The following is a 22,617-nucleotide window of genomic DNA, read 5'->3' as shown; positions in this document are numbered from 1 at the left end:
CCATATTTATGAAAAATGTATGCTTTTCGTGCTTCCGGCTCATAGTTCAATGAATTATTAATACACGGGGCCTATTTTTAGGAGACTCACCCTCAATGAACCACACGGGCACTGGCACGTGATTGCAAAAACTTCAACTTTCTCTTCTTTCTAGTAAGAAATCATAACACATCATCAATTTCAACATTTTATTGTATCAAACACATTTTGATAACTCATCGATTCAAATAAGCTTGGAACAAATTCAGTTTGAAGTACCATTTTTAACATGACAAAAACGACCAAATCCATAAATACACTGCCAAAAAAGAGCAATTTTTTTAAAGATTTTACTGTGATGCAGTGTAAATGTGACGGGTGTGGAAAGATTGTCACAATCTCCGTATTAATTTCAATTTGAAGGAATTTGTAATGTTCTGATTGCTTGGACAAAGGAATATCAGCCTGCGATTTAAAATGGGTTTGTGCCATTGAAAACAAAGCGCAGTAAACTCTACTGGTACCATGCGAGAACATGTTTTATGAAATGGATTTACATCAGAAAAAAATAAATAAAACAAGCAAAGTTTAAACAGCTTTCCATAAAATTATTAATAATAATAATGTTGTCTCTCAGTTAATCAACTTACTTCCTTGAGACTAATTCCTTTTAAGACAAACTTAAACGCCACAAGGTGGCGCCAAAGAGAATTATAGAAAAACTACCACTGCATCTATTCATACACAATCTATTCTACACTTTCCTAGTTCGCTTTGCGGTTCCGTCTATCGGGTGTTATCAAAGGGTGAGTTATTTGACTTTGAGCGTGGACTTTATACTTTTATGCCAATTAAGAATGTTGAAACAAAACTTGGACTATTGCTACTAGCGACTACGTTGAAAGTGATACGTTTAATGAGGTACGAACGCGGTGTTATTGCTTTGATGGAACAATCGCAGACATCATGGCACACTAAAATGAGCGTTTTGAATTGGGGGGATGGGAATTAACGAAGCAAAACATAAGGATCCGTTTGGAACTTTATGGCTATGTATGAATATTATTTTGTGGCTGGTAACCTAGGCCCTGAAGGATTGTCCTGATGTGGCTAGAACGTGAGTCTGCACACACAATACTTGTCAGTGTGTGTGGAGCTGATTGAATTGAAGGAGCAGCATTTACAAGGTACACACGAGCGCTTGAATTAATTCTTTTCATCTTCTATTTATTTTTCTGTCCCTGGGCTGAGATTCATTGTCTTCTCGACGGCTGGCTGACTGGTGCTGCACGTCGCCGTCTTTTTGGCTGTAAAATACAGACAGGCATGACAGTCAGTCTTGGCCATTTTAAGGAATTCTATACAGTACCTTACTGTAAAACATATCTCATATTAGTTATTAAGAAAATGTTGGGGTTGACTCCCACTTTAAGCGTTTTACACTGGTCCTTATTTGGGTGATTCAAAACATTGTGCTAACTAACAAACTATTTTCAATTTTTAATACAGTTTCTCCTACAGTGCATGACACTATTTCTGGCGTTAACTTCTGATACAAACAAGATAGCAGTTTGCTCCGTACAAAAAGCTAAAACACTCGCAAGCTGGCAATAATACTTGAGGACAACACAGTCTTGCCTTTAGCGTACATTTTCCCACCACGAGGACGGACGAACCACACTGTGTGTCACCACAATGAATGTTAATTAAGTTTCCATTGACATTGTTGCCTAGGTGTTGTCATGCACTTTCAAGGCAATGCTCTAACACTGTCATACACACTTTGCTCACAAATGAATAAAATCCAGAGGAAATTGACCCTTTGTTTTGCAAAATAAGTATAAAGCTAACGTTGATGCAATCAAACTTTCTGGAATGCTGTTACGTTCCTCTTATTTACCTGCTTGTGCGTTGTTGAGCTGTGATGAAGGATCTGACAAAGCGACCCTGGAGCGGTCGTCGTCTTCCTTAGAGAGGGGGAACTCCAAGCCGTCGACGGTCGCTTCTGAAAGACTCTCCCTGGAGAACTCCGCTGCAAACGCAAAATAAAGGGTGTCAAGATAGTTGAGCGGCGAGGTTCACGCTCATTAGATGCACATTATGTGCTCGATCAATACCGCTTGACATTTATGTGTCACTGTATTTACTCACGCTGGGTCTATTTACAAAGGTCCACATTGAGGACACAAGGCTATCTCATCATTAATACACTGTGCAAAAAAAAAATACACCAGTATTATCAGCTTCGACATCACAATTCAAATCGGCCATGTTATTGCATTATTTTACACTTTCAATAGAATAACGACATTGTCTCGCTATATGTCATGACAATATTTTCCCAATACAAATATCATGCATGACTCACACTATCAAAATGTTATTTTCTTGCTACCAATGGCATTATGATACAATACTTACAAAACTGTATTTGCACAATACTTTTCCCATGCCAATAGTATCACGATACGTTTGTATGTTACAATATCTTGAAGCAGGAACACTCATGACATCACTAAACCAAACCGTATCCTGATATATATAATATTATGATACAAAACAGGAGAAAAGACAGAGGCACACAGTATATGTTGGCTTCAGAGATACAAGCCTTGTGATGCATTAAGGCAGGGCAATTACTAGTTTCATGTGCATGCTATGTTCTGCACTGTGTGACCATCTGCTGATCTGCTATTAAAGTGAATTACTGAGATGGAGCTCTAGCGTGCGCTCTCTGTCACTTAAGCAAGGACACAACGTCTGAATACGGAGGAGGAGATACTGGCACGAATGAGTAAGCTCATCATGCATTTGCATAGCCCGTTCTCCATTGGAATTTAGAAAACTGATAAAATCATTTATTAACTGAGCAAATAAACACTTTGATATATTTTTTATTTGCCTAGTTTGTTAAAACTTAACCAGATTCATGACAAAACTGCCATTATAAATGGGGACAAACTATATTTCTTTTTAAATCGCATAAGGCAAAATAAGAGCCACTCAGATGTCTGCCATCTAGTGTTGGTTGGTAACATTACAACTTAAAACTACAGTCAACCTCTGCATTTGTGAATAAAATCTTAAACACATATCCATGCTATCTTTTTATTGACTTTGAACTTACCCTCCATTTGGCAACGCAGCTTCTCAAAAGCCTCAGCAGTGGCCTCATCATCCCGTGGGAGCTCCTCCCCCGGGGCCATTGAATCCGGGCTGGGCCTGTCCGACAAACAACTCTCGGAGGAGCACTCGTCAGCGCCTCCTTGCTGCTGCCTGTATAGGTGATGCTCTACCAGAAACTGCAGCTCTGGGAGCAAGCAAAGGAGAAGGATCGAGGTTAACACTGGAGGAAGCCGTTGGGGAGAAGAGTGGGTTGAGATGAAAGAGAGAGGATTAACGCAGGGAATTAGAGATGGTGAGGTGTTTAGAAACCCACCACGTCAAAAATAATCTGATAAGATTCTTAAAAACAACATTAACCCCTGGTCATGAGTGAAGGGGATGCTTGAAACTACTCTTAATCGCCTCGGAGTGGAAACATAAGCAAGCTGACGCATATCCGCTTAAGGCTGCCTAGTGAGGAAGCTAAATAAAAAATACATTGTTCATTTTCTATTTAAATAGGTGTAATCAGGGCATGACAGAAATTCTTAAGGTAAGTGTAATACTTTTTAATATCTTTTAAGAACTTTTCAGTATTTGCTCAAAGCAACGCAACTGCCCGCTATTTTCGATGGTTACTACGGGCAACTACAAATATTAATTATCAGATTGAATTGGACGTTTTAATAAACTCATGAAGAGATCTATAGCTGTAACATACAATTTAATATCTTTTGATTGCTATGTGGAGATTGAGGTCAAAGCAATGACATACATCACCATGGATACACATACACACACACGTACACACACACACACACACACACGCACCCACACATCACTTACCTTTCATTGTGGGCGTTCCTTTTTGTCCTTTCCGCCGCTGTAGAGGAGAGTTCAGCAAGGCGGCCTTGAAAGTAAAAAATATACTGTAAGCGTCTTTGGGTTTTTGAAAAGCGCTATACAAATTTAATGAATTATTATTATTATTATTACTGTCTATATTAAAAAAAAAATTATCAATAAAACAAATGTGGGGTTTTTTGGTTTATTTCTGTGATGGAAAGCATGACTAAAAGTACCTTGTACAGTGTGTTAGGCAGACGGTCTTCATCTATTTCTGTGAGAGGGAATCAAACATTATAACATAAATTAAGATTAAGAAACAGAAGACTGAACAAATACAGTTAATTCTGTTGTTTTATTATAAAAAGTTGAACTGAGCTAATGATGTTGCACAAGTGTACACGCCCTCTTAAAACTGGGGTGTGTGCTTGTGTTCAGAATGAACCAATTAAATTCAAACAATGTGTTCAGTTCATGTTAATGAGAGTCAGCAGTACCTGCTAGAACTGAGAGTGCCTTTAATTAACCCAATTTATTAAAGTTCAGGTGTTCTAAAGCGCTTTTCCTGACAATACGTCTGATATGATCTTGCTTTGATTGAATTTGAAACTGTTTCTTATTCCCTCCACATTATCTAAAACTCCGGGTCCAGCTGAATAAATAAAAAAATCTCAAACATGACATTGCCACGAGCATGCTTCTTTTAATTAGGTGTTTTATTTATTTATTTATTTATTTTTAAATTATGACCAAAAGGTTACAAATTGCCATCAGCAGACCATAAGACATGTTTTTCTCAAATGTGTTTCTGAAAAAATGAAACAAATTACCAAAATTCAAACCAATGTTTACCTTATCTGCCATGATTACCAAAGGGGTGTGCTGACTTTTCATATCCACAGCACTATATTTTCATATTCACTATAGTAGTATGTTTCTTCTCGGTCTTAAAATAAGGTTCATGGACTGAACTGTGAAGCGAGTGACGTATCATATGACCACCAGGAAACAAAGAGGAGCTTTATATATAAAGTATGTGTCAGCAATTTAGGTCACATGACTGTAAGAAATGAAAAAAAGAAATATTTGTTGACTGGTGCTGAAAACATAACTGTGAGCACATGCGGTAGAACTTTTTCTAGGACAGCATGCTGTTGCTCGGCAACCTATGCATCCCGAAGGCAGAGTGCCAGTGTGCATACATTGCACCCACTTAAAAAGCCAGGCGCCTTTGGGTTTCTTAATTCGTCACTTGTTTGAAGCAGCCAACATACGCTTGGATCATCACGGATCAGTTGCGTTACGGCTTGCAATTTATGCTCTGCCTTATTTCTAGCGTGTCTGGCGAGTTTGGAAAGGTTTATAGCGCAATTACGGACCCAGTGACAAATCAGTGGCGAATGGAGGAGTCATTCAAATCAAATAAGGATTTATATTCCAGGAGGCTTGCCTGACATTAGTAACAATCAAAAGTAGAAATTTATTTTAACATCTACCATGGTGATTCTTAATTGTAAAAAAAAAATCATTACAGAAAGAAAAATGAGACTGGTCACAATGATTGTTTGAAATCTGAGCTCTCAAAGCATCCCGTGTCATGTACGGGAAGAGTGAGCAGCAGTGGCAGTAATAAGAGATGTGCAGATTACTAGTTGGGTTAAGAAACATGAAATATGGCTTTGGTATTGATGTCTATCCTAATTGCCTTCTCTGTGTGTCTCCGAGCCCATCTGCGCCCCCAAAGAAGTGGAGATAACGCCAGTAATGAAAGACTGGAGACTCCCAACTGACTAACTGGTGGACACAAAGCCAGATGAGAACACACACAAAAGCTTCTGCGTCCTTTTTTTTATTCAACATAGATGCTCTACTTAGCAGCCGAGTGGTGCTCCAGCTCAAGTTGTTTTTTTTCCTGAGCTCTAAAGGCAGTGGTAAGTGCTTCATATTTCTAGTGTTAGTTTATTTAGTTCACTAGTTGGTCAAATTTATTTAAAATGTAAGGGGTGTACTCACCTGAGGTGTCAAATCCAGGTACAGGAAGTAGAAATTCTAGTTGTAGCCACAGGTGCCTCCAATTAAACAGCAGGTAAATGTGCTAGTTACCTGGAGCTACTTACCTGCTGGCTTAACTGAATAGAAGCAAACTGTGTTGGGTAAAGCCAAACATGTTTTTACTTCATAAGATTGGATTTGACACTCATTTTTGTGAGATGATGTCATTTTAAGAAAACCATTTCCTTCTCTCATTTTGGAAATCCATTTAAAATATTGAAGTTGGTTCTTTGCCCAGTAACAGATGAAAGCATCTAAACAAACAGATTTTTTTTTTAATGCTTTGGTTTTTATGTTGCATCATTCTATCATCAATAGCTCACCATCATGGTGGGTAAGAAAAAAATCAAGTGCCATCTTGACACATTTGCCATTGTCATTTAGGTTAAATGCCACTTGTGTGTACATCTGCAGCCTCTGATGGGTGTGTATTTTCGGGGGGAGGTCACAGGGTGTACACAAGGCAGTACAATAAATAATGCAGCGCTTCTGTGTGATTTGGGGCACGCCAGAACAGCTCGTCTACCCCCTCATCACGGTATCAGTTCCTCCCCCATCCCCCCAAGCATCATCCTCCGCCAACACCAGTCTGGATCAATGCCGCTGTTCCAGCCTTGTGACCAATATTTCACATTGTAGGTCAATCTGCTTTCATTTGGAGAAAACAACTAAAAAAAAAGAAAAAAAGAACAATGTTTTTTCTTCGCAAACAATGCAATATTAAGAGTTTGAACCATATATTAGTGAAGTGAAGCGTTTATAAAATTACTGATCTTTTACTGAGGTTATATTTTACACTCAGTTGCTGTCACATCCTAACTAAATTGAACCATAAGTTTGCTCTCACAAATTTTTAGTAGGATTTAGTAGGAAAACCTTTTACTAGCTAGGAAACTAATGAATATGTGATGAAATGTAATATGACCTAAACTATCCTCTATTCCATTTATATTCATTCAAAACATAATAGCGCCGTCTGTTTTCAACAAAATGAACACCCACGCCTCACTCAACCACTTGACACACAACACACACACACACGTACACACACAAGGTGCTACAACAACAGAAGCAGCAACAAGCAGGTCAGAGCTGACTCGTGTAGAACAAGAGAAGCCTCCAGAGGAGCGCTGTTGTGTTTGATCTGCGTATTCCCTCAAGAGAACGACTGGATGTTTTTGCTGCTCTGAAGCGAGAGCAGAGACAAAATAAGCTGTTGTGTGAAGTTGGAACAAACCCATACTGATTACATTATTGTCAAAAGACCTGTATTTGGAGTGGAAACTGCACAGAGATGAAGCAACATAAAATCAAGACTGTGTTTTGTTTTCTATTTAGTTGAAGAAAATACTATAGTATGCAATTTTATTACCTGGTGATGACTGGTCACTGGATGCCACTAAAGTTGCGGGTGTTGGTCGACGTCTCCTAATCTGAAAGAGATGGGGATACAAAAAAGTTAGTAATTACTTGTCGAAAAATTAATAAATGGTTCAAAGACTATTTAATTAAAAAAAATAATTGCACCAGAAATGTACATGTGGTGCCCAAAGATAAAGTTTAACTTGTGACTGTGCCCAGAATTCAAAACAACTATATCTCAAATAATCTTTTCCCATTTCAATAAATGGAAATGCCATTAATCTGTTCCAAGCAGCAATTGGGGTGTATCGTAAAATTATTACATGTCATCTTCTGTCATCCCACTTTTTAAAACCTACAAAAGCAAAATGTATTTCTATATTGCGGATTTCACTTATTGCAGGGGTGGCCTGGGACATGATGTATTTCAAAAGTTGCTCTTCCTGGTGGCCTGCTCGTTGCATCATCTTTGACCCACTTTGAAGTCACAGCCGTGATATTCGCCAAGCTTCCACCATTATGCTTCCAGAAAACCACTCATTTAAATCCCAAGTTGTTGCCAGACTGACATAATGGTGAAGCAAAATTAGCGTGCATTCACGCGGAAGGAATAATGTCCGTAACTGGAGTGAAGAGAGTACTACGACAGCGACACGGCGAAAATAGAAGCTGAAGAGGCTTCATTAGCATTGGAGCTATATCAGTGGAGTACAGGAAGGCCACGTGAATAAGTGTGTGCCGCGTGCCTTTTCTGTAGTCAGAGATGTGCGCCTGCTCCTGCTGCTTCGGATGCTGCCAACCACACATCCTGATTGCATATCGACCCATTCAGCACATTACGGTTCTATTTTTATTCATGATGACCGAAAAAAGCACAACACAGTTTTTTTGCAGTAAAGGGGAAAAAAAACGTCGTGCCCTAAAAGTTGCCTTTTAAATTCACCTTTCTTCATCATCAAGTCCTACCTAACAATTTCGCTCTACAAGTACTACCATAATGACCAAAATTATGACTATGAACAAAGCCATGGTGGATAGTACAACAAGGAGCTGTAAATCTTTCACAATTTATAAACGAGCTGAGAAGTGACGGAATGATTATGGTTTGCTGGCCAGGGTGGAGGTGCCAAAGGCTTGAAATGTGATCAGTCAAAGGTTTAGTACTGTACTGTCATAAAACAGCAGAAAGGGCACATGTCATTTTGCTGACAGGCAAAGTCAAAGTGAGTCTGACATTCAGGGGGAGGAATACTGCACTCTTCTGCATCTCTTGTGTGACTTCAATTTCACTGATGGACAACTCAAAGGGAAGGGCTTATTTCATGCCTGCTGAGCATTGTTTGACAGAGAGACATTTTTTTGGTCTGGAGCACACTATTGTGTCTTCTCTTTAAAAATACGTCTGAGTGTGTACTCATGTATGGTGACTTTAAAATATCACATTTTTCGCCTGGCTTGACGTTTGTGCAAACGTTGTTGAGTTTTTAGTTGCAAGGTTTTAAGTAGACAAATTTGTACAAAATCAAAAGGGCCCCCACAGCATTTGTTGATTCCACAAATCTGCATGCCTGGACTCATATAAGCAAAAATATGAAAATGTATCAATGGAGTAACAAGAGCACTCATTTCATGTATTCAAATTTTTCTTGGAAAATATGCTTCCTTGAGGGGATAGCTCTGCATTGCATTATTCAGCTCAAGGACAAAGATGATAGAATGTGAAAGCTGTGCCGGGGAGCAGCTTTCTTTTTGGGAGATCTATAATAAAATAACACATGGAAACATATCATCTTCATCTGCGCTGGTTTTACTAATGAAGTGACCCTCATCTAAATGATAATGAGCTCACAGATGTGATGAGCTACATCAATCCAAACTGTAAACAAGTCTAACAAGACTTAAATACTGTGAGGTAAAGGAGACTGGCTTTATTTAGCGTGACAATATACTTTTAATTACTGTTCAAGGTTGGTAGGAGAAAATACCCATAAAATAAGATTCTAAATTTAAAATCCACTCGTTTAAAGAGCAAGTCAACCCTAAATTTTCTTTGTAATAAAATCTTCTGAACAGCCCAACTAGTCGAAACACAGTGTTGTGATAAATGTTTATGTTGTGAAATATGGATAAACTGTCAACCTCCAACTATTTTTTTCCATTTCAGGGGGCGGCCATTTTCTTACTTGCTGTCGACTGAAAATGATATCACAGTTGCCAGGTCTTAGGTCGCAACCAATCACAGCTCACCTGAAGCTGAGCTGTGATTGATAAAAAAATTAAATTAAATTAAAAACCTTGGTCTAATGTATCTGTGAGAGCATGAGTCATGCTGGAGGGGAAAGGGTGGATGCACGTCCGAAGCAGCGAATGAAAGACATACACTCATAAATCTCTGCTATTTATACACAAGGTTCATTCAATATAAATGGCCTGGATGTCTTGTTCGTGTAAGATTCATCTAACGAGGGGAAACGGACATCTATGAGCTGTGGTCACGAGTGACTCTTTATATGCAACCATTGTGAGACGTCCTTTATTTCCAGAGTAACTATTTCTTGAATTACAAGTAACTTTTGGACATTCCTGGATGCTGAGGTGTCTCATTATAAGCCCATGTGTTTTTTCTTAGTGTGTGAAGAAATGTGAAAGACACTTCATTCTGTTCACACTGGTGGTGGTTGTGGAGACAGGTAATTGGCTGCATAGGGGTCATAAAAAAAACAATATGTGTGTGGGGTTTTTTTTTGTCATATTGGGCACTGAAATAAAATAATATCATAGTGAAGAAGTATGTGTTGGAGAAAAGCTAGCTAGTTCTCGCTGTTTATTTACACCAAAAAGGTTCATGCATGGCTAATGAGAATGTTGGAGCATTCCACAAATAAAATTAATAAAAAAAACTACTTGCATTAACCACAAACATTTTAACAAAACAATTTTTTTGCCCTATTTTCGCCTCCAAACTAAGCAACTTTGTTCTTGTGAGCACTTTAAAATAACTTCTTTTTTTTTCAGGAAAGCACGACATTTTTCTAGAAAATATATATTTATTTTCATAAAATGATGGACAACTTGGAAAGGTCAATCAGCCTACGGATGCATGTTTTTGAATAGCTTTTTTTTTCTTTTACAGGATTTGTTTTTCTTCAAAACATACAACCCTCAAAAACATGACATCTATTTCTTGAAAATATACAATCTTCTTAAAAATATGAAAATAAATTCTCCCAAAAAAATAATAATCAATGACTGAATTAAAAACTAGATTAACTCTTATCAAACCTGAGCAACTTTCCCCCAGAACACAAACCACTTTTTATCGTTCCTCGCTCTGGTGATACCTGTTCAGCTGCTTCTGGGTCCAGGTGGGTGTCCAGTAGTGGCACGGTGAACTGTATCTTCCTGGGGCTCCCTGTTTCCATGGTGGCTGTACTCGAGTAGATGCGTGTGCGTGAATGTCAGCAATCCTTGAGGAGTGCAAGGAGGAGGAGGGAAGACTCCACCAAGCGAGGAAGCTGGGAAACAAAGTCAAGAGAGATTTAAAAAAAAAAAAAAAAAAGATATAAACCAAGACTGGAGTCAGTATTCCCAAGAAATGTACTTTTCCGTTATTCACTTGCTCCTTAGCATCCTTTTTGGATCTTCCCAATGTGATCTATTTCCAAGCACCTGCCTGTCCTGCCTTGCCTCGTCTCTGGATCCCAGTGCTGAAACGACAAGGGCACTACGAGTTGGGAGCGCCTCTCCTTCACCCACATTGGCTGAGTTAGATGGAGGACCCGCCTTTTCTACACCTCCTACGGCGTGTATTGGTGCGCTCGGAGCTCTGCGGCAGGGAGAGGTAGCATGACAAAAAGATTCTCTCTCTTTTGGATGTGTAGGAGGGAGGCATCATCCTCATCATTCCACACTCACTGGCTCGCTGAGATGAGTAAATGCCCCTACGCAACACACATAAACTACAGATTATAAAGTACTGTGGTACAATTAATTAATATTGCAAAAAGTGAACAGCAAAACATGACTGTATTTTAATAATTATTGTGGTATTTTTTAATTACATTTTATTCATTACTCTTTAAGGACATACTGTAATTACTGTCTTTTATTTTTGTTCATTGGTTTATTTTTTTGTATGTTAGCAATATTTCTGAATTAATGTAGCACATTTAAGTGTTTTTATTTCTTTAACTGTATTTCATTCAATAAATAAATCACAGTCTTTTAATTTTCTACTCACTATCTCAACTATTGTTATGGTGTTGTGTCAATGAAATGAGCACATGTATAAAATCTTTAGGTTTAAAGCCTTTATTATAATTTGAACGTTTTCTTAAATGTTGAATGTTTTATTGTTGTGGCCTATCATCATGGGACAATTTATTTAAAAAAAAATAAAAGAAAAAAAAAAATAAACTCACTTTGCTTTTTGTGTGGATACATGAGTGGTTTCAAGGACAAAGCAAGTGACTTTCCATTTTGGTTTCATTTGATGGACATGGGTCGCCCTTGTCAGCTTGCCGCCATACGTGCGTCCTCTTTGCATGAGGACATTATTTCTTGCCAAATCTCTGGGGTACCGCCATGCTCCAGATCTGGCCAGGAGCCTCCTCCCAATCAGGCGAGTTGATGTGATCCTCCAACACCAGCGGCCCTCGGGACGAGCGCCCAAACCTGCCGGGGTGGAGGTGGGAGGAGGATTTGGAGACACATGGAAATTGAAGGCGGGGTGATTGACGTTAAGAAGATATCCAAGAGAAAATGCTTTTACCTCATTATGGATGGTGACAAGTATAAAAAAAAAGCTTTTGATGAGCCGCCCTTATGTCGGGTTATTTCTTGCAATTTTTTGTTTTTTTTGGATAAACAAGAACATATGGCCTCCGGAGTTTGTACCAACCTCTGTGGTTCATGGAGCACAGAGTTCCGGGCTTCTCTGTGAGATCCCAGCAGCAGGGCTCTGAGCAGCGCCGTCAGCAGATGATCTTCCACGCTGCTATCTGCTTTGACACTCTCCTGGTGGATGAGGAAAAAAAACTAAACAAGTGATGGGAAACATGTTATTAGGAACATCAGATGTCAATAACACCCACTTTTGGAAGAGAGGCCACATGGCTATCCTTGCGTAATCTGCTCTCCTAATGTATGCGTTGGATATTGCAAAGCCTTGCATACTCTTACTCTGTGTTGCATGTGGACTCATTTAACTGCAGAATGCAGAAGTTCATTTTTAATTGTTATCTGACAAGAATGCAGATTTTGTAACTTTGTACACAAAATGTTGAATTATTCATCAACATATTTTACATTGGTCCAATTGTTTCTGTATTTTAACAATTATCATATGAAGTTTTCATTACTGTTATTTTTTATTCTAGTGTATTTTAAACATATTGTTTTGTTATTTAATTTTTTACTTTTTTCTAAATGACTGAATGAACACAGAATTATGTTTGAAAGCTTTACGGATGAGCTAGAGATGGAGGCGATATGTATGCAGAAGATGTTTGTGATTGGCTATCTCACCATCTCCAGCAAGTGGTTGTCCATGTTGTCCTGAAATGTGCCCCGCTTCAAATCTTCACCATCCTCCGGCGCACCTGCAACGTGAAGCCCATGACTGACGTCGCCCAGCGCCATCAGCACCACCAGAATGGTCACCGCTGCACTCGTGTCCATGTTGGCCAGCCTAGGGAGGAAGAAGAGGTCTTTCAAGAAGCTCTGAAGAACTTACAGGCAGTAAGTGCAGGATGAAAAGCACCGACCTGGCCCGCTGTCTTTTATACACCGCGTAGCGAGACGCCGCCGAACCTCGGGAGAGCTGGAGAAAGATGCCCCGGTGCTAATGGGAGCGAGGGATGGGATGGAGGTCAGACGCCAGGCCATTTAGGCTCGGCATCCGAGTATTTAGTGACGACAAGAGAGGTCATTATGTGGCCCAGAGGACCGCGCGCAGCACAACAGTCAACACTTATTAAACAGATAAATCCCCACAAATGGGCCGTGATCCACTAGCCCCTTGACGACAGAGGACAAGACAAGAAACGGCGAAGGAAGCGTTCACCAGTCTTGTACTCACCACATAAGCAGAGAAGCCAACATGATCAACAAGAGAGCTTAAAAATTGCAAAATATTATTCCTTGAACTTTCGAGGGATATTAACATAATGCTAATAGCACATGCTTTATATACTGTAAACATTTAATGACATAAACAATAGAGAAGGAAATTGTCATTAATGAGCATTGCCATATATGTAATGACTAATCCCCAAAGTGGACATGTATGACGTTCACGCGTCTAATGGCTGACAATCGGCTTAAATCATATAGACACATTGTCGATGTTTAACTGTTGAGGCAACCAGTGTGTCATCACCAGTTTCTATTCCAAATAGATATCATAAACCTTTGTGTGAGATGGCATTTTAATTTAATTCTTCTCAGAATAATTTATTTTTTTACAGTTACAACAAGGGCAACCAAAAAAAAAAAAGATAAATAAGCAGAAATACTGGAGGCAGCAACTGGAGGGAGGGGGTCTTCATTATTCCATTAATACCAGCTAGTCTAGCAGTACCCATAAACATAAGCATACTTTTTTTTTATGTTGCTGACTCACGCCCAGCGTGCTATTCCGGAAAGGTCTCAGACAGCAACCAACTAAACCACTGCGCCAAGCACATGATAGACATTTCCATGTGGTCATTGTCAGCATGAAAAATACAAGCGACTTGATACAGGATCAACATTGAGGCACCGGCCTCATTTGAAAAGCTCACAAAAAGCAAGGATACCTCTTCAATACTTAATCTCAGAAATATTTCGTTTTAATGCTGTGTCATAGCACCCCATTGTAAATGCAAAATATCTTTTAGGTACACCAGGGACCCCCTACATCAAAAATGCACTGATGTAGTTCCTTACACTGGATTACATCACCACCTGTTGGTCAGGAATGACACTACACAGTCTTCAGCAATAAGAAAAACATTTTGTGTGTCTATCAAACGTATGAAGTGAAGCCTCCACAAACGAAAATGATCAGAAAAGGGAATTTCCGCTTTTTAAAATTATAATGTGTTTTTAATTCACTTCAAAATATTATTCACCACTTAAAGGAAGTGAAATTACACTGAATGGTTCCAGAAATTGAAAAACAATGTTATCTGTGGTACCTGATGGAAAACATTTAAAAAAAAAAGAAAAAAAAAAAGGACAACTTGTTCCATGAATCACTTACTGGATCAGTGTTTATCCCCGCCGGGGCGTGGCGCATCTGTCGCCCACCCACCCGGGGTAGCACTTGCATTCAAAGCGGGTCATCATGAGCATCACATCCTGCGTGCTGAGCCGTCCCAAGACTGTGTAATGGCGCCCGCCCTGCACCCTCTCCTCTGACTTCACCTTCCAGCGGGCAGGGTGGAGGTGGAGGTAGACCTGCGACTCGGGGTCCCTCCTGGCGCACCTGCCTCTGGACGAGCACACGGTCTGGCTGCAGAAGATGGCCGCTGACGTGACATTGACCAAATAAGGACCCAAGGTCTTGTCTATGTACCATTTGACGGCGTTGCAAGAGGCCTGAGGGGAGAGAATTGTGGACTTGTCAAAATTGTAATATTAATCAAATGAAGGTCAAAAATTGTATTCATCAGACCCCCCTCTGTACAGTACCTTCGATTTGGAGAAAGTATGATCACCCCAGAGGACTACTCCTGCAGATCCCAAGGCGGCACTCTCTCCGACAGTGTAGACTAAATGCTCCTGCATGAGGGAAGCAAAAGATATGTCCTATGTTGATAAAAACTTCATATAAATGACTACAGTATTTGTATACGCCATTTTACTTACCTGGGAGAGAAACTGCAGCGAGTAGGTGTAGACGATAGTGGCATAGGGGACAACGGGCCGAGGCGGCGGCGCCACTCTGAAGGCTTCAAGAATGCGATGGCGAGCATAAAGTGACACCTCCCTGCCGAGGTTCCGCAGCTCCTGGCTGAGGTAGATGTCTGGATAGAGAGCTGACGAGACTTTCCAGAGCCATGTCAGCTCATTGTTTCTTTTGGACTCCACTGCGGGACACTCGCCCGTATAGTTGCCAGTTTTGTAGTAGTTGTAGCAGTTGGGGAACCCGTAGAAGCCCCACAGTCCACCGGGCCGCTCTTTCTGACCCACTTTCAGCGTCTCCTCCATGAACTTCCTGCCGGCCGTCTCAAACTCAACACGGGCTAAAGCGTCAATCTGAGCAGGTTTCCAGTCTGGATGCCTACTTCGGACCAGTGCACGTGATCCTTCCCAGTACACATGTTTGGTGTCCCAGTTCCTCTCCCAAACGGGCCTCCAGCTCTCCCAGTCCACCACAGCCAGGCCGTGGAAGTCCGTGTCAGGGATGTACTTGCGGATATCATCTGTCGCCGCTGTCAGGTGCTTCTCAAGGCTGGCATTTTGCGGCACGCCGCCATTTACCGCCTCGCCTTGGCTGTAATACGGGTACACACCCAGCTTGTTTGTGTAGAAGATGGTTATATCGTCACCCATGAAGGTCTGGTTTTGGTTCTGGCCGATGCTGAACGTACCCAGGTCGAGATCCACGCCATATTGGGAGAGGCAGGCAGCCGAGGGTGCGTTCCACACACTCGCAAAGGGCTGCTGGGAGAAGGGGACTGGTGACAAGGCCACGCCCTGAAGGTGACCAAGTAAGCTAAACAACAGCAGCGGGATAGGATGAAAGCAGCTCATGCCTATGAGGAAGAAATAAAACAACAGAATATTAGTGATATAAATCATTTCTAATGTGACCACATAACTCAAATACCCTGTGTCACAGCCAGGCTATATATTTTTATTACAATAACAAGCCGTATGGCATTATCAACTGGATTGGTGCAAAAATACATCAACATGGCACCCTTGATTAATTACTGTTTTTAGTAGAATTGTTTTCATATATGTATTAAGTCATATCCCAACCACAGCTATGTCAAAGTTTATTACATCATCACGTGATGTGGCAAAGTTCTTTTGCTTCAAAAGTCTTCCACAAGAGTGGACGTTGCACCATAAGGCATGTTGTGAACTTGTAAACTTCTAACTCAACGTTAAGAGATGCCGACTCGAATTACCTTTACAGATCCAATCTTAAGAGTTTAGGTTTTGGTTTGAGTTCTCAATTCTGAAGAAGTAGGCAGCTCCACTTAAAACCCACGTCAAAAAGTAACAGTGTCATGCGAACAATTACCCATTTTCTTAGAAATGTCACACTTACCTTCCTTCGTTAGTAAGTATTTGAGTTGCTACACTAATTGTGATGAGTCAGTACATACTAAAAACAAGACAAGTCTTGTGACTAGAATACTGGAATGCACAAGAAAAAATAAGAGGACCAAAACAGACGAGGATTTGTCACAACCAATCAGAGTCGTCCTTGGGGTTCCGCTCACTATGCTGCCCCAGCCAATAGAAATAGCCTATAGGATCTCCGACAGCCAATCGGGGGACTGTATTGTATAATAATATTTGACAATGCAGGAAATAAGAATTATAATTATCAATCTATTATCAATATTACGATTAGGATTTTTATGAGAATGGAGGCAGTTAAGTAAACAAATTCATAAGATTTATATTTAATAAAAGGGAACTCAGAATGATTTAGAATAATTTACTGTTAATTTGCTTACTAAAGTTTATTAAACCCTAAATGATTGTCTACAAAATTCTATAAAATTCCCCCCCAAAATAAAATTTTGAGATTATTTTGAAGACATAAAAACATAAAAATAAAAATAATAAATAAAAAATAATAAAAATGTCAGCAAATAACTAATATTATAAAAGATCAAATTTATGATACTAATTTAATTAGTCAAAATACAAAATATGTCAAACAGAAAATAAAGTACATTTTTGTAAGTGATTGTATTTATTGTTCAGAAAAGCATTTGCTCTTTACATAACGTATTTGAATTGATTCTTTTTTTTACAATAAATGTTATTTCACACTGTTGTAGTAAATTAATTTAGTAGTCTTTGTGGCATTTAAGGCACAGAAATGTCATGTGAAAACAGATAAAGTACATTCAAATAAATACTGCAATGGCCTCCATCAAAATCACAATAGCCTCAAGTCAGCTCAGGCACTGACTGCTCCACCTTTCCCTCAGCAAACATCTCATCTCATCCACTGTGGGAAACGTGGAATCTGACACCTTTGGGAGACATGGGGAGGGCCAGGAAACTGGGAGCAAAACGTAAACACCATCATTCCACCAAAGCCCTCGCTAGGTGAAAAAGTTACAAAATAACGTTCTTTCCCCTTTCTCGTGCAACAGTGTTTTGCAACAACAAAAAATCACTTTGTCATCTGTTTTACAGCATTTGAAAGGCACCAGACAGGTATGTGTGTGTGTGTGTGTGTGTCTACAACAGTAGTTCTCAAACTGGGGTCCACAAGTCATTGCTTGGGGTTCCACAAAATAATTTGCAATATATTATGTCTTATCATTTAAAAAGTACACAACTGCATATTACAAGTGACTCCTCTTTAGGCCACTCAATGCTTTGATGATTGTAAGGCATCATCAAATAAATTTGACATCCTTGCATTAATAGGCAAGTATGAGTGATCAATTCTGTGCACAGGCACATCCTCCATTATAAGAGGGTGTCCACACTTCTGCAAGCGCTATATCAGTTGTTTATATTGAAATACCCTCTTTAATTTTTTAGTTTCTAGTTTTGAAATGATCTGATTTTGAAATGAAAATATTTGGACTTTTTCCACTATATACACTTCCCAATCTTCCCTTGGAAATTCACAGTAAAATTTCCAGATCTTTTCCCATCTTAACAACCCAGGTAAGCGGTCCATGGACCCAAAAGGTTTGCGAACCCCTGGTCTACAGTATGTGTTGCACCCCAACATAGAAGAGCAGTAAGACAACCCACTGCAGTGCCGACACCGAAGTTCGACACGCTGCCCCTTTCTGGTATAGAGGGTCCATCTTCTCGCATCGCTCCCCCTCGAAGCCATTGTAACACTGGCACTGGAACCCGCCGGCAAAGCCCGCCGAGTCCCCTTGGACCGGTTGGGCGACCACCTCCAGCTTGCCGCCTGGTCCGACCCGCAAACTGTGCGTGGCGGGGTTTAGGTGCAAGTAAACGTCGGCGTCCGGGTCCCGGCGTAGGCAGCGGCCGTGGGAAGCGCACAGAGCCTGGCTGCATACCTCGGCTGCCGTGGAGACGTTGAGGAGGTATTTGCCCAGTGGACCCCGAAGATAAGCATCCAGCTCCGAGCAGGTCGTCTGGAAAAGAGCAAAGGCACGAAAGACAAGAGTTACGGTTTGCGGACAGGGGGCCCAATTTACGGACTGGGAAATAAATGTTGGCGTTGCAGAAAAATAAAATAAAGAAAAATAAATTTTCAAACAAGATCTTTTTCAGTGTTGTTTTTCTAGTGTCAGCTTCTTGGTAGTAATCCGCCTCTCTTGCTAACTTCAACTTGGGCCACCATTCTAGGCAGTACCTGAATTCTCTCACCAAAAGTCAGCTCGTAAATCATATACAGGGTGTATTGAGCTGGGCTTGTTTTATCCATTTCAACACGCAAACAGATTAAAGGACGATTAGTGTCGCTTCGTCATTCGTTTTATTCAATTCCTCTAACATTTTACGTGTCCTGCCAAGATTGAATGACATGGGTTTCACTCCTAAACAAAGAAGGAAAGCTAGGGCCATCAAAGACGTTCCGTGTTACCATGTGACTCTGGTTTTTGATGTGGCGCTCCGAGGAAGAAAAAGAAAGACATCTGACAAGAGCAGCTGTTTGAAAAGGATTACATCACATGCAAATGTTGCATTTATACAGTATAGTACGTGCGTCATGATTAGTGTGGTTTACTTTGTTGCTGGCGTAGGCTACGTCTCCCCACAGGATGATGCCAGCTGCACCCAAAGCCACGCTCTCCCCGATGGTGGACACCAAGTCCATCTGGAACACATGACCATGTACTCTGTAAATGGGTCAAACTCAAAACGGATAGTGAGCAATTCTTTAAACAGAGGTTTCAACTCCAAGTTGTTGTCCACTGGCAGAGAATTACACTTTGTGTATTTAAAACACTTAATGCTAGCTTAATGCTAATACGCAATACAAAATGCAATAGCCATCAACAGGGTGTTAGCGAGCTTTTCAAACACCTATCCGAACACAAATGCGCTGTATCAGCACAGGAAAGGACTGCGCTTGCTGATAAGCTATGATTCAGTGAAGTTGCTGCTGATCAAAGTGCCGTGAAATGCAATTTCAATTGGTACCAGAAAAAAACAGGAGAAAAGCCAGGTTTTGTTTGTCCAAAAGGTCACAGAGAAAAGGTCACACTGAGCCAAGTTGTTGCGATTTGATAGATTACCAGTATCCGGGCTGAGTGATTTAGTGACCAATCCAGGACATATATGCTCTTGCCCAAAGTCTACCAGGCTAGGCTCTAGTTCAGCCATCACTCTAGAGAAAATGGCTGGAAGGATGATCCAAGAAAGGTCTCTCACCTCTGTCAACTGCTCCAGAGAGTTCATGTATGTGGGTCGTGTGTACACAAAGACGGGACGCGCCAAGCCATCACCCGCCGACGCCAAACGCATACCCTCCTTCACGCGGTTCCTCACAAATTGGCGCCCGGAAGCAGAGGAGCGCAGCACCGTGCCCATGTAGACAGACGGGAAGAGCGCCGTGCTCTCGGTCCACAGCCAATTGAGCAGCTCATTGCGTGCCACCTCCACATCGGGGCAGCGACCCGTGTAGCTCTCCAGGGTCAGCCTGTAGTCGTGGTTGTAGCAGTCCGGGAACAGGTAGAAACCCCAAAGCTGGTTGGGTCTTAAGTGCTTGGCGAGCTTCAGAGTCTCAAGCATAAACTTCTTGGCGGACATTTCGAACTCCTGCATAGCCATTCTAGACACCTTCTCAGGTGGCCAGGTGGGGTTCTTCTGGAGCACCAGCTCACGGGAATGCCGGCGGTAAATGTCCTTAGCCTTCCAGTTGCGTATCCACAGAGGGCGCCATTCTTCCCAGTCAATAACCGCCAGGCCTTTGGCGTTGGGCTCGCGTATGTACTTCTTCACCCCCTCTGGCATTTTGTCCAGGTGCTGCGCCAGACTGGCGACCTGCGGCAGACCCCCATTGACGGGCGTTCCGTCCGGCTCAAAGTGGGGGTACAGGCCCAGGCGGTCATTGTAAAAGATGGTGAGGTTCTGCTTCACAAAACCTTCATTGGGAGAGGCCACGATCTGGAACTGGTCCAACTGGAAGGAGACCCGGTGCCGTGGAGAGCAGTCCTCTGTCGGGGCGTTCCACGCCAGCAGCAGGGGCTTCTGGGAGTACAGTGGCCATACTGTGGCTTTCAGTCCCAAGGCTCCGGTTTCATCCCACAGTAGAACAATCAGCAGCAGCAGAGCTTTGCAATCAGCCACCGTCCAGTGCATGTCTCCAGATGGGAACAGACAGAATTGACTGTCACTCTCTGCTCTGTAATTAGCAAGACAGCTCAATGAGGTTATTTTTAGCTTTCTTTTTCCATCTAGATTTTCATGAAATGTTTTCAATAACCTCCAAACACAGTTAAGCTGCATAGGATGAGGCCCTGTTTCATCAAATTGCTGTTAGAGAGGTTTATTGTTGAGCTTTTGGGCTTTTCCTAACAGTAAAGTCTTTCTAGCAGTGATAACACTGATTAAAGACTAATTCTAATCTGATGAGGCTTAATGTGTCACTAAACTAAAAATACTTGACTCTTATTTCTAGTGTCTTTACTTCTTATCGGTTTGTGCTTGTTTTGTTTGTAAGTTTTACCTATAAAAGGCAATGCAGATTTTACCATGTGTTTCACAAAAGAAAATCTACCTCTTACGGAACCTAAGTCAATTTGGAAATATTCCCAAATATATTACTAGAATACATATAGTGGAAACGAATGAATTGAATTTTTATTTATTGCAAGGGGGACGATGGGTTTTCTGTAAAATGGGGCATTTTTAACAATTGTAAGGATTCATTTCTAAATAGTTATCACAGGAACATGACATAACATTATAAAGCTGGTGTCATCGTCGCACTTTACGTGCTTTTACATATAAAGGCATCTTTTAGAAACTTCTTGACCTAGAAAAGACGTTCACTGACGTTTTTTTCTATTCTACTTGCATCGCCAGTTCATAAACAAAAATGTTATATTTCATAAATACAAAATCAAGTCATCATCAGTTGAGGGAGTTTACTTACCTTTCCCGACAGTGTGGACAAGCATTCCCCAACGACAAGTCACACCACCGTTTTAGGGTTTAAGTTCCCTCAAAGTATGAAAGAAGAAAAAGTGAGCATCGCTGTTGTTTCCTTTGTGTTAAGAAGCTGCAGAAGTGTTGCGCCGTCCAGCTTGCGAGACGGTTCAGATGGCCTCCCAGCGGGCTGAAGACACGAGTAGCAGCTGCCCCCTGCGAAGATACAACCACCACTGGAACATTCCATTCGGGTGAAACAAAAGGGGGCCGTACCGTAGCTTTCCGAAATCCGCGGATCCTGTCAAACCACCTCTTGTGTCCAAAAAAACGAGAATTCAAATTTGTGTGGTATTAGAGTGATTCTGCTTCGGAATCTGGCTCTATTCACCTAAAACAAGTCTCCCAAACACTCTGTGGGGTAGCGGTGGAATGGTATGCTCCGAAAAGTTTGTCACAGGCCATGTGAAGCAGATAGAGTAGAAATTCATGCAAGGTCACAGCCACTCTGTCTCTTTCCTAAAAATAAAAAGCAGGGACGCAAATGAGCACTTGCTCCGAGGTGGCTTTTAACTATAATCAGATAAATGTATGCCAATTTGGTTGAAACTTTACTCAAAATTCATTCATGCTTTTCTACCCATTAGTTTGGGGATAGGAACACGCATTAAATATGATTTCCAGTGATTATACAGTAATTTGGTTTAAAATAAATACCACACAAATGGTTGCAATTTGTTCCGATTTTACAGGAGATTTTCTTAGGGGAAATTGAATTGATTGTTTACAGCAGGAGTTTTGTGCTGAAGGGCCTTTTTTGAGTTAATAATAAATGGACCGGTGGGCCAGGTCATTTGTAGATGAGGTCGAATAATTTTTTAAAAAGCATAAGATGTAATTGCTGCGGTGGAATCCACGCATCTCAAAAGGTTTACTTTTCAGGAAAGAAACAACATTTTGCATTAATTACCAAGCACCCCATTGTTAAATTTAAATAAAAAAAAATGT

The 22,617-nt window shown here is 40.9% G+C and overlaps 4 protein-coding genes across 6 annotated transcripts; all 4 read right to left on the bottom strand.

The window, feature by feature from the left end:
- Positions 1–174: 174 nt before the first annotated feature.
- Positions 175–11,905, bottom strand: LOC133162481 (protein phosphatase 1 regulatory subunit 1A-like). 2 transcript variants are annotated; one of them, XM_061291692.1, is made up of 10 exons: positions 11,766–11,905; positions 11,260–11,285; positions 10,946–11,170; positions 10,686–10,859; positions 7,355–7,415; positions 4,167–4,204; positions 3,931–3,994; positions 3,107–3,289; positions 1,880–2,011; positions 175–1,286 (listed from the first exon to the last, which is right to left on the bottom strand). In XM_061291692.1, exons 4-10 carry the CDS (start codon positions 10,764–10,766, stop codon positions 1,207–1,209), a joined length of 639 nt encoding a protein of 212 aa, XP_061147676.1. In that variant the 5' UTR covers positions 10,767–10,859; positions 10,946–11,170; positions 11,260–11,285; positions 11,766–11,905; the 3' UTR covers positions 175–1,206. The 2 variants fall into 2 exon arrangements, with proteins under 2 accessions (XP_061147676.1, XP_061147677.1); XM_061291693.1 differs by having other exon boundaries at positions 11,014–11,285.
- Positions 11,879–13,183, bottom strand: npffl (neuropeptide FF-amide peptide precursor like). Its single transcript, XM_061291694.1, has 4 exons — positions 13,110–13,183; positions 12,871–13,033; positions 12,245–12,360; positions 11,879–12,018 (listed from the first exon to the last, which is right to left on the bottom strand). The coding sequence occupies exons 2-4, from the start codon at positions 13,021–13,023 to the stop codon at positions 11,898–11,900; spliced, it is 390 nt and encodes a 129-aa protein (XP_061147678.1). The 5' UTR covers positions 13,024–13,033; positions 13,110–13,183; the 3' UTR covers positions 11,879–11,897.
- A 689-nt stretch (positions 13,184–13,872) lies between these two features.
- hyal1 (hyaluronidase 1) lies at positions 13,873–16,748 on the bottom strand. Its single transcript, XM_061291691.1, has 4 exons — positions 16,610–16,748; positions 15,196–16,085; positions 15,019–15,108; positions 13,873–14,925 (listed from the first exon to the last, which is right to left on the bottom strand). Exons 2-4 carry the CDS (start codon positions 16,081–16,083, stop codon positions 14,599–14,601), a joined length of 1,305 nt encoding a protein of 434 aa, XP_061147675.1. The 5' UTR covers positions 16,084–16,085; positions 16,610–16,748; the 3' UTR covers positions 13,873–14,598.
- A 495-nt stretch (positions 16,749–17,243) lies between these two features.
- Positions 17,244–21,857, bottom strand: hyal2a (hyaluronidase 2a). Of its 2 annotated transcripts, none has more exons than XM_061290460.1 (4): positions 21,617–21,857; positions 19,891–20,822; positions 19,244–19,333; positions 17,244–18,647 (listed from the first exon to the last, which is right to left on the bottom strand). In XM_061290460.1, the coding sequence occupies exons 1-4, from the start codon at positions 21,639–21,641 to the stop codon at positions 18,243–18,245; spliced, it is 1,452 nt and encodes a 483-aa protein (XP_061146444.1). In that variant the 5' UTR covers positions 21,642–21,857; the 3' UTR covers positions 17,244–18,242. The 2 variants fall into 2 exon arrangements, with proteins under 2 accessions (XP_061146444.1, XP_061146445.1); XM_061290461.1 differs by having other exon boundaries at positions 19,891–20,863; positions 21,617–21,855.
- Between the last annotated feature and the right edge of the window lie 760 nt (positions 21,858–22,617).

The sequence above is a fragment of the Syngnathus typhle genome, linkage group LG11, assembly GCF_033458585.1.
Source record: "Syngnathus typhle isolate RoL2023-S1 ecotype Sweden linkage group LG11, RoL_Styp_1.0, whole genome shotgun sequence".
In the NCBI taxonomy this organism is placed as follows: Eukaryota; Metazoa; Chordata; class Actinopteri; order Syngnathiformes; family Syngnathidae; genus Syngnathus; species Syngnathus typhle.
Note: the sequence above shows the minus strand (reverse complement) of the source record. Positions and strands in the feature narration are given on the sequence as shown.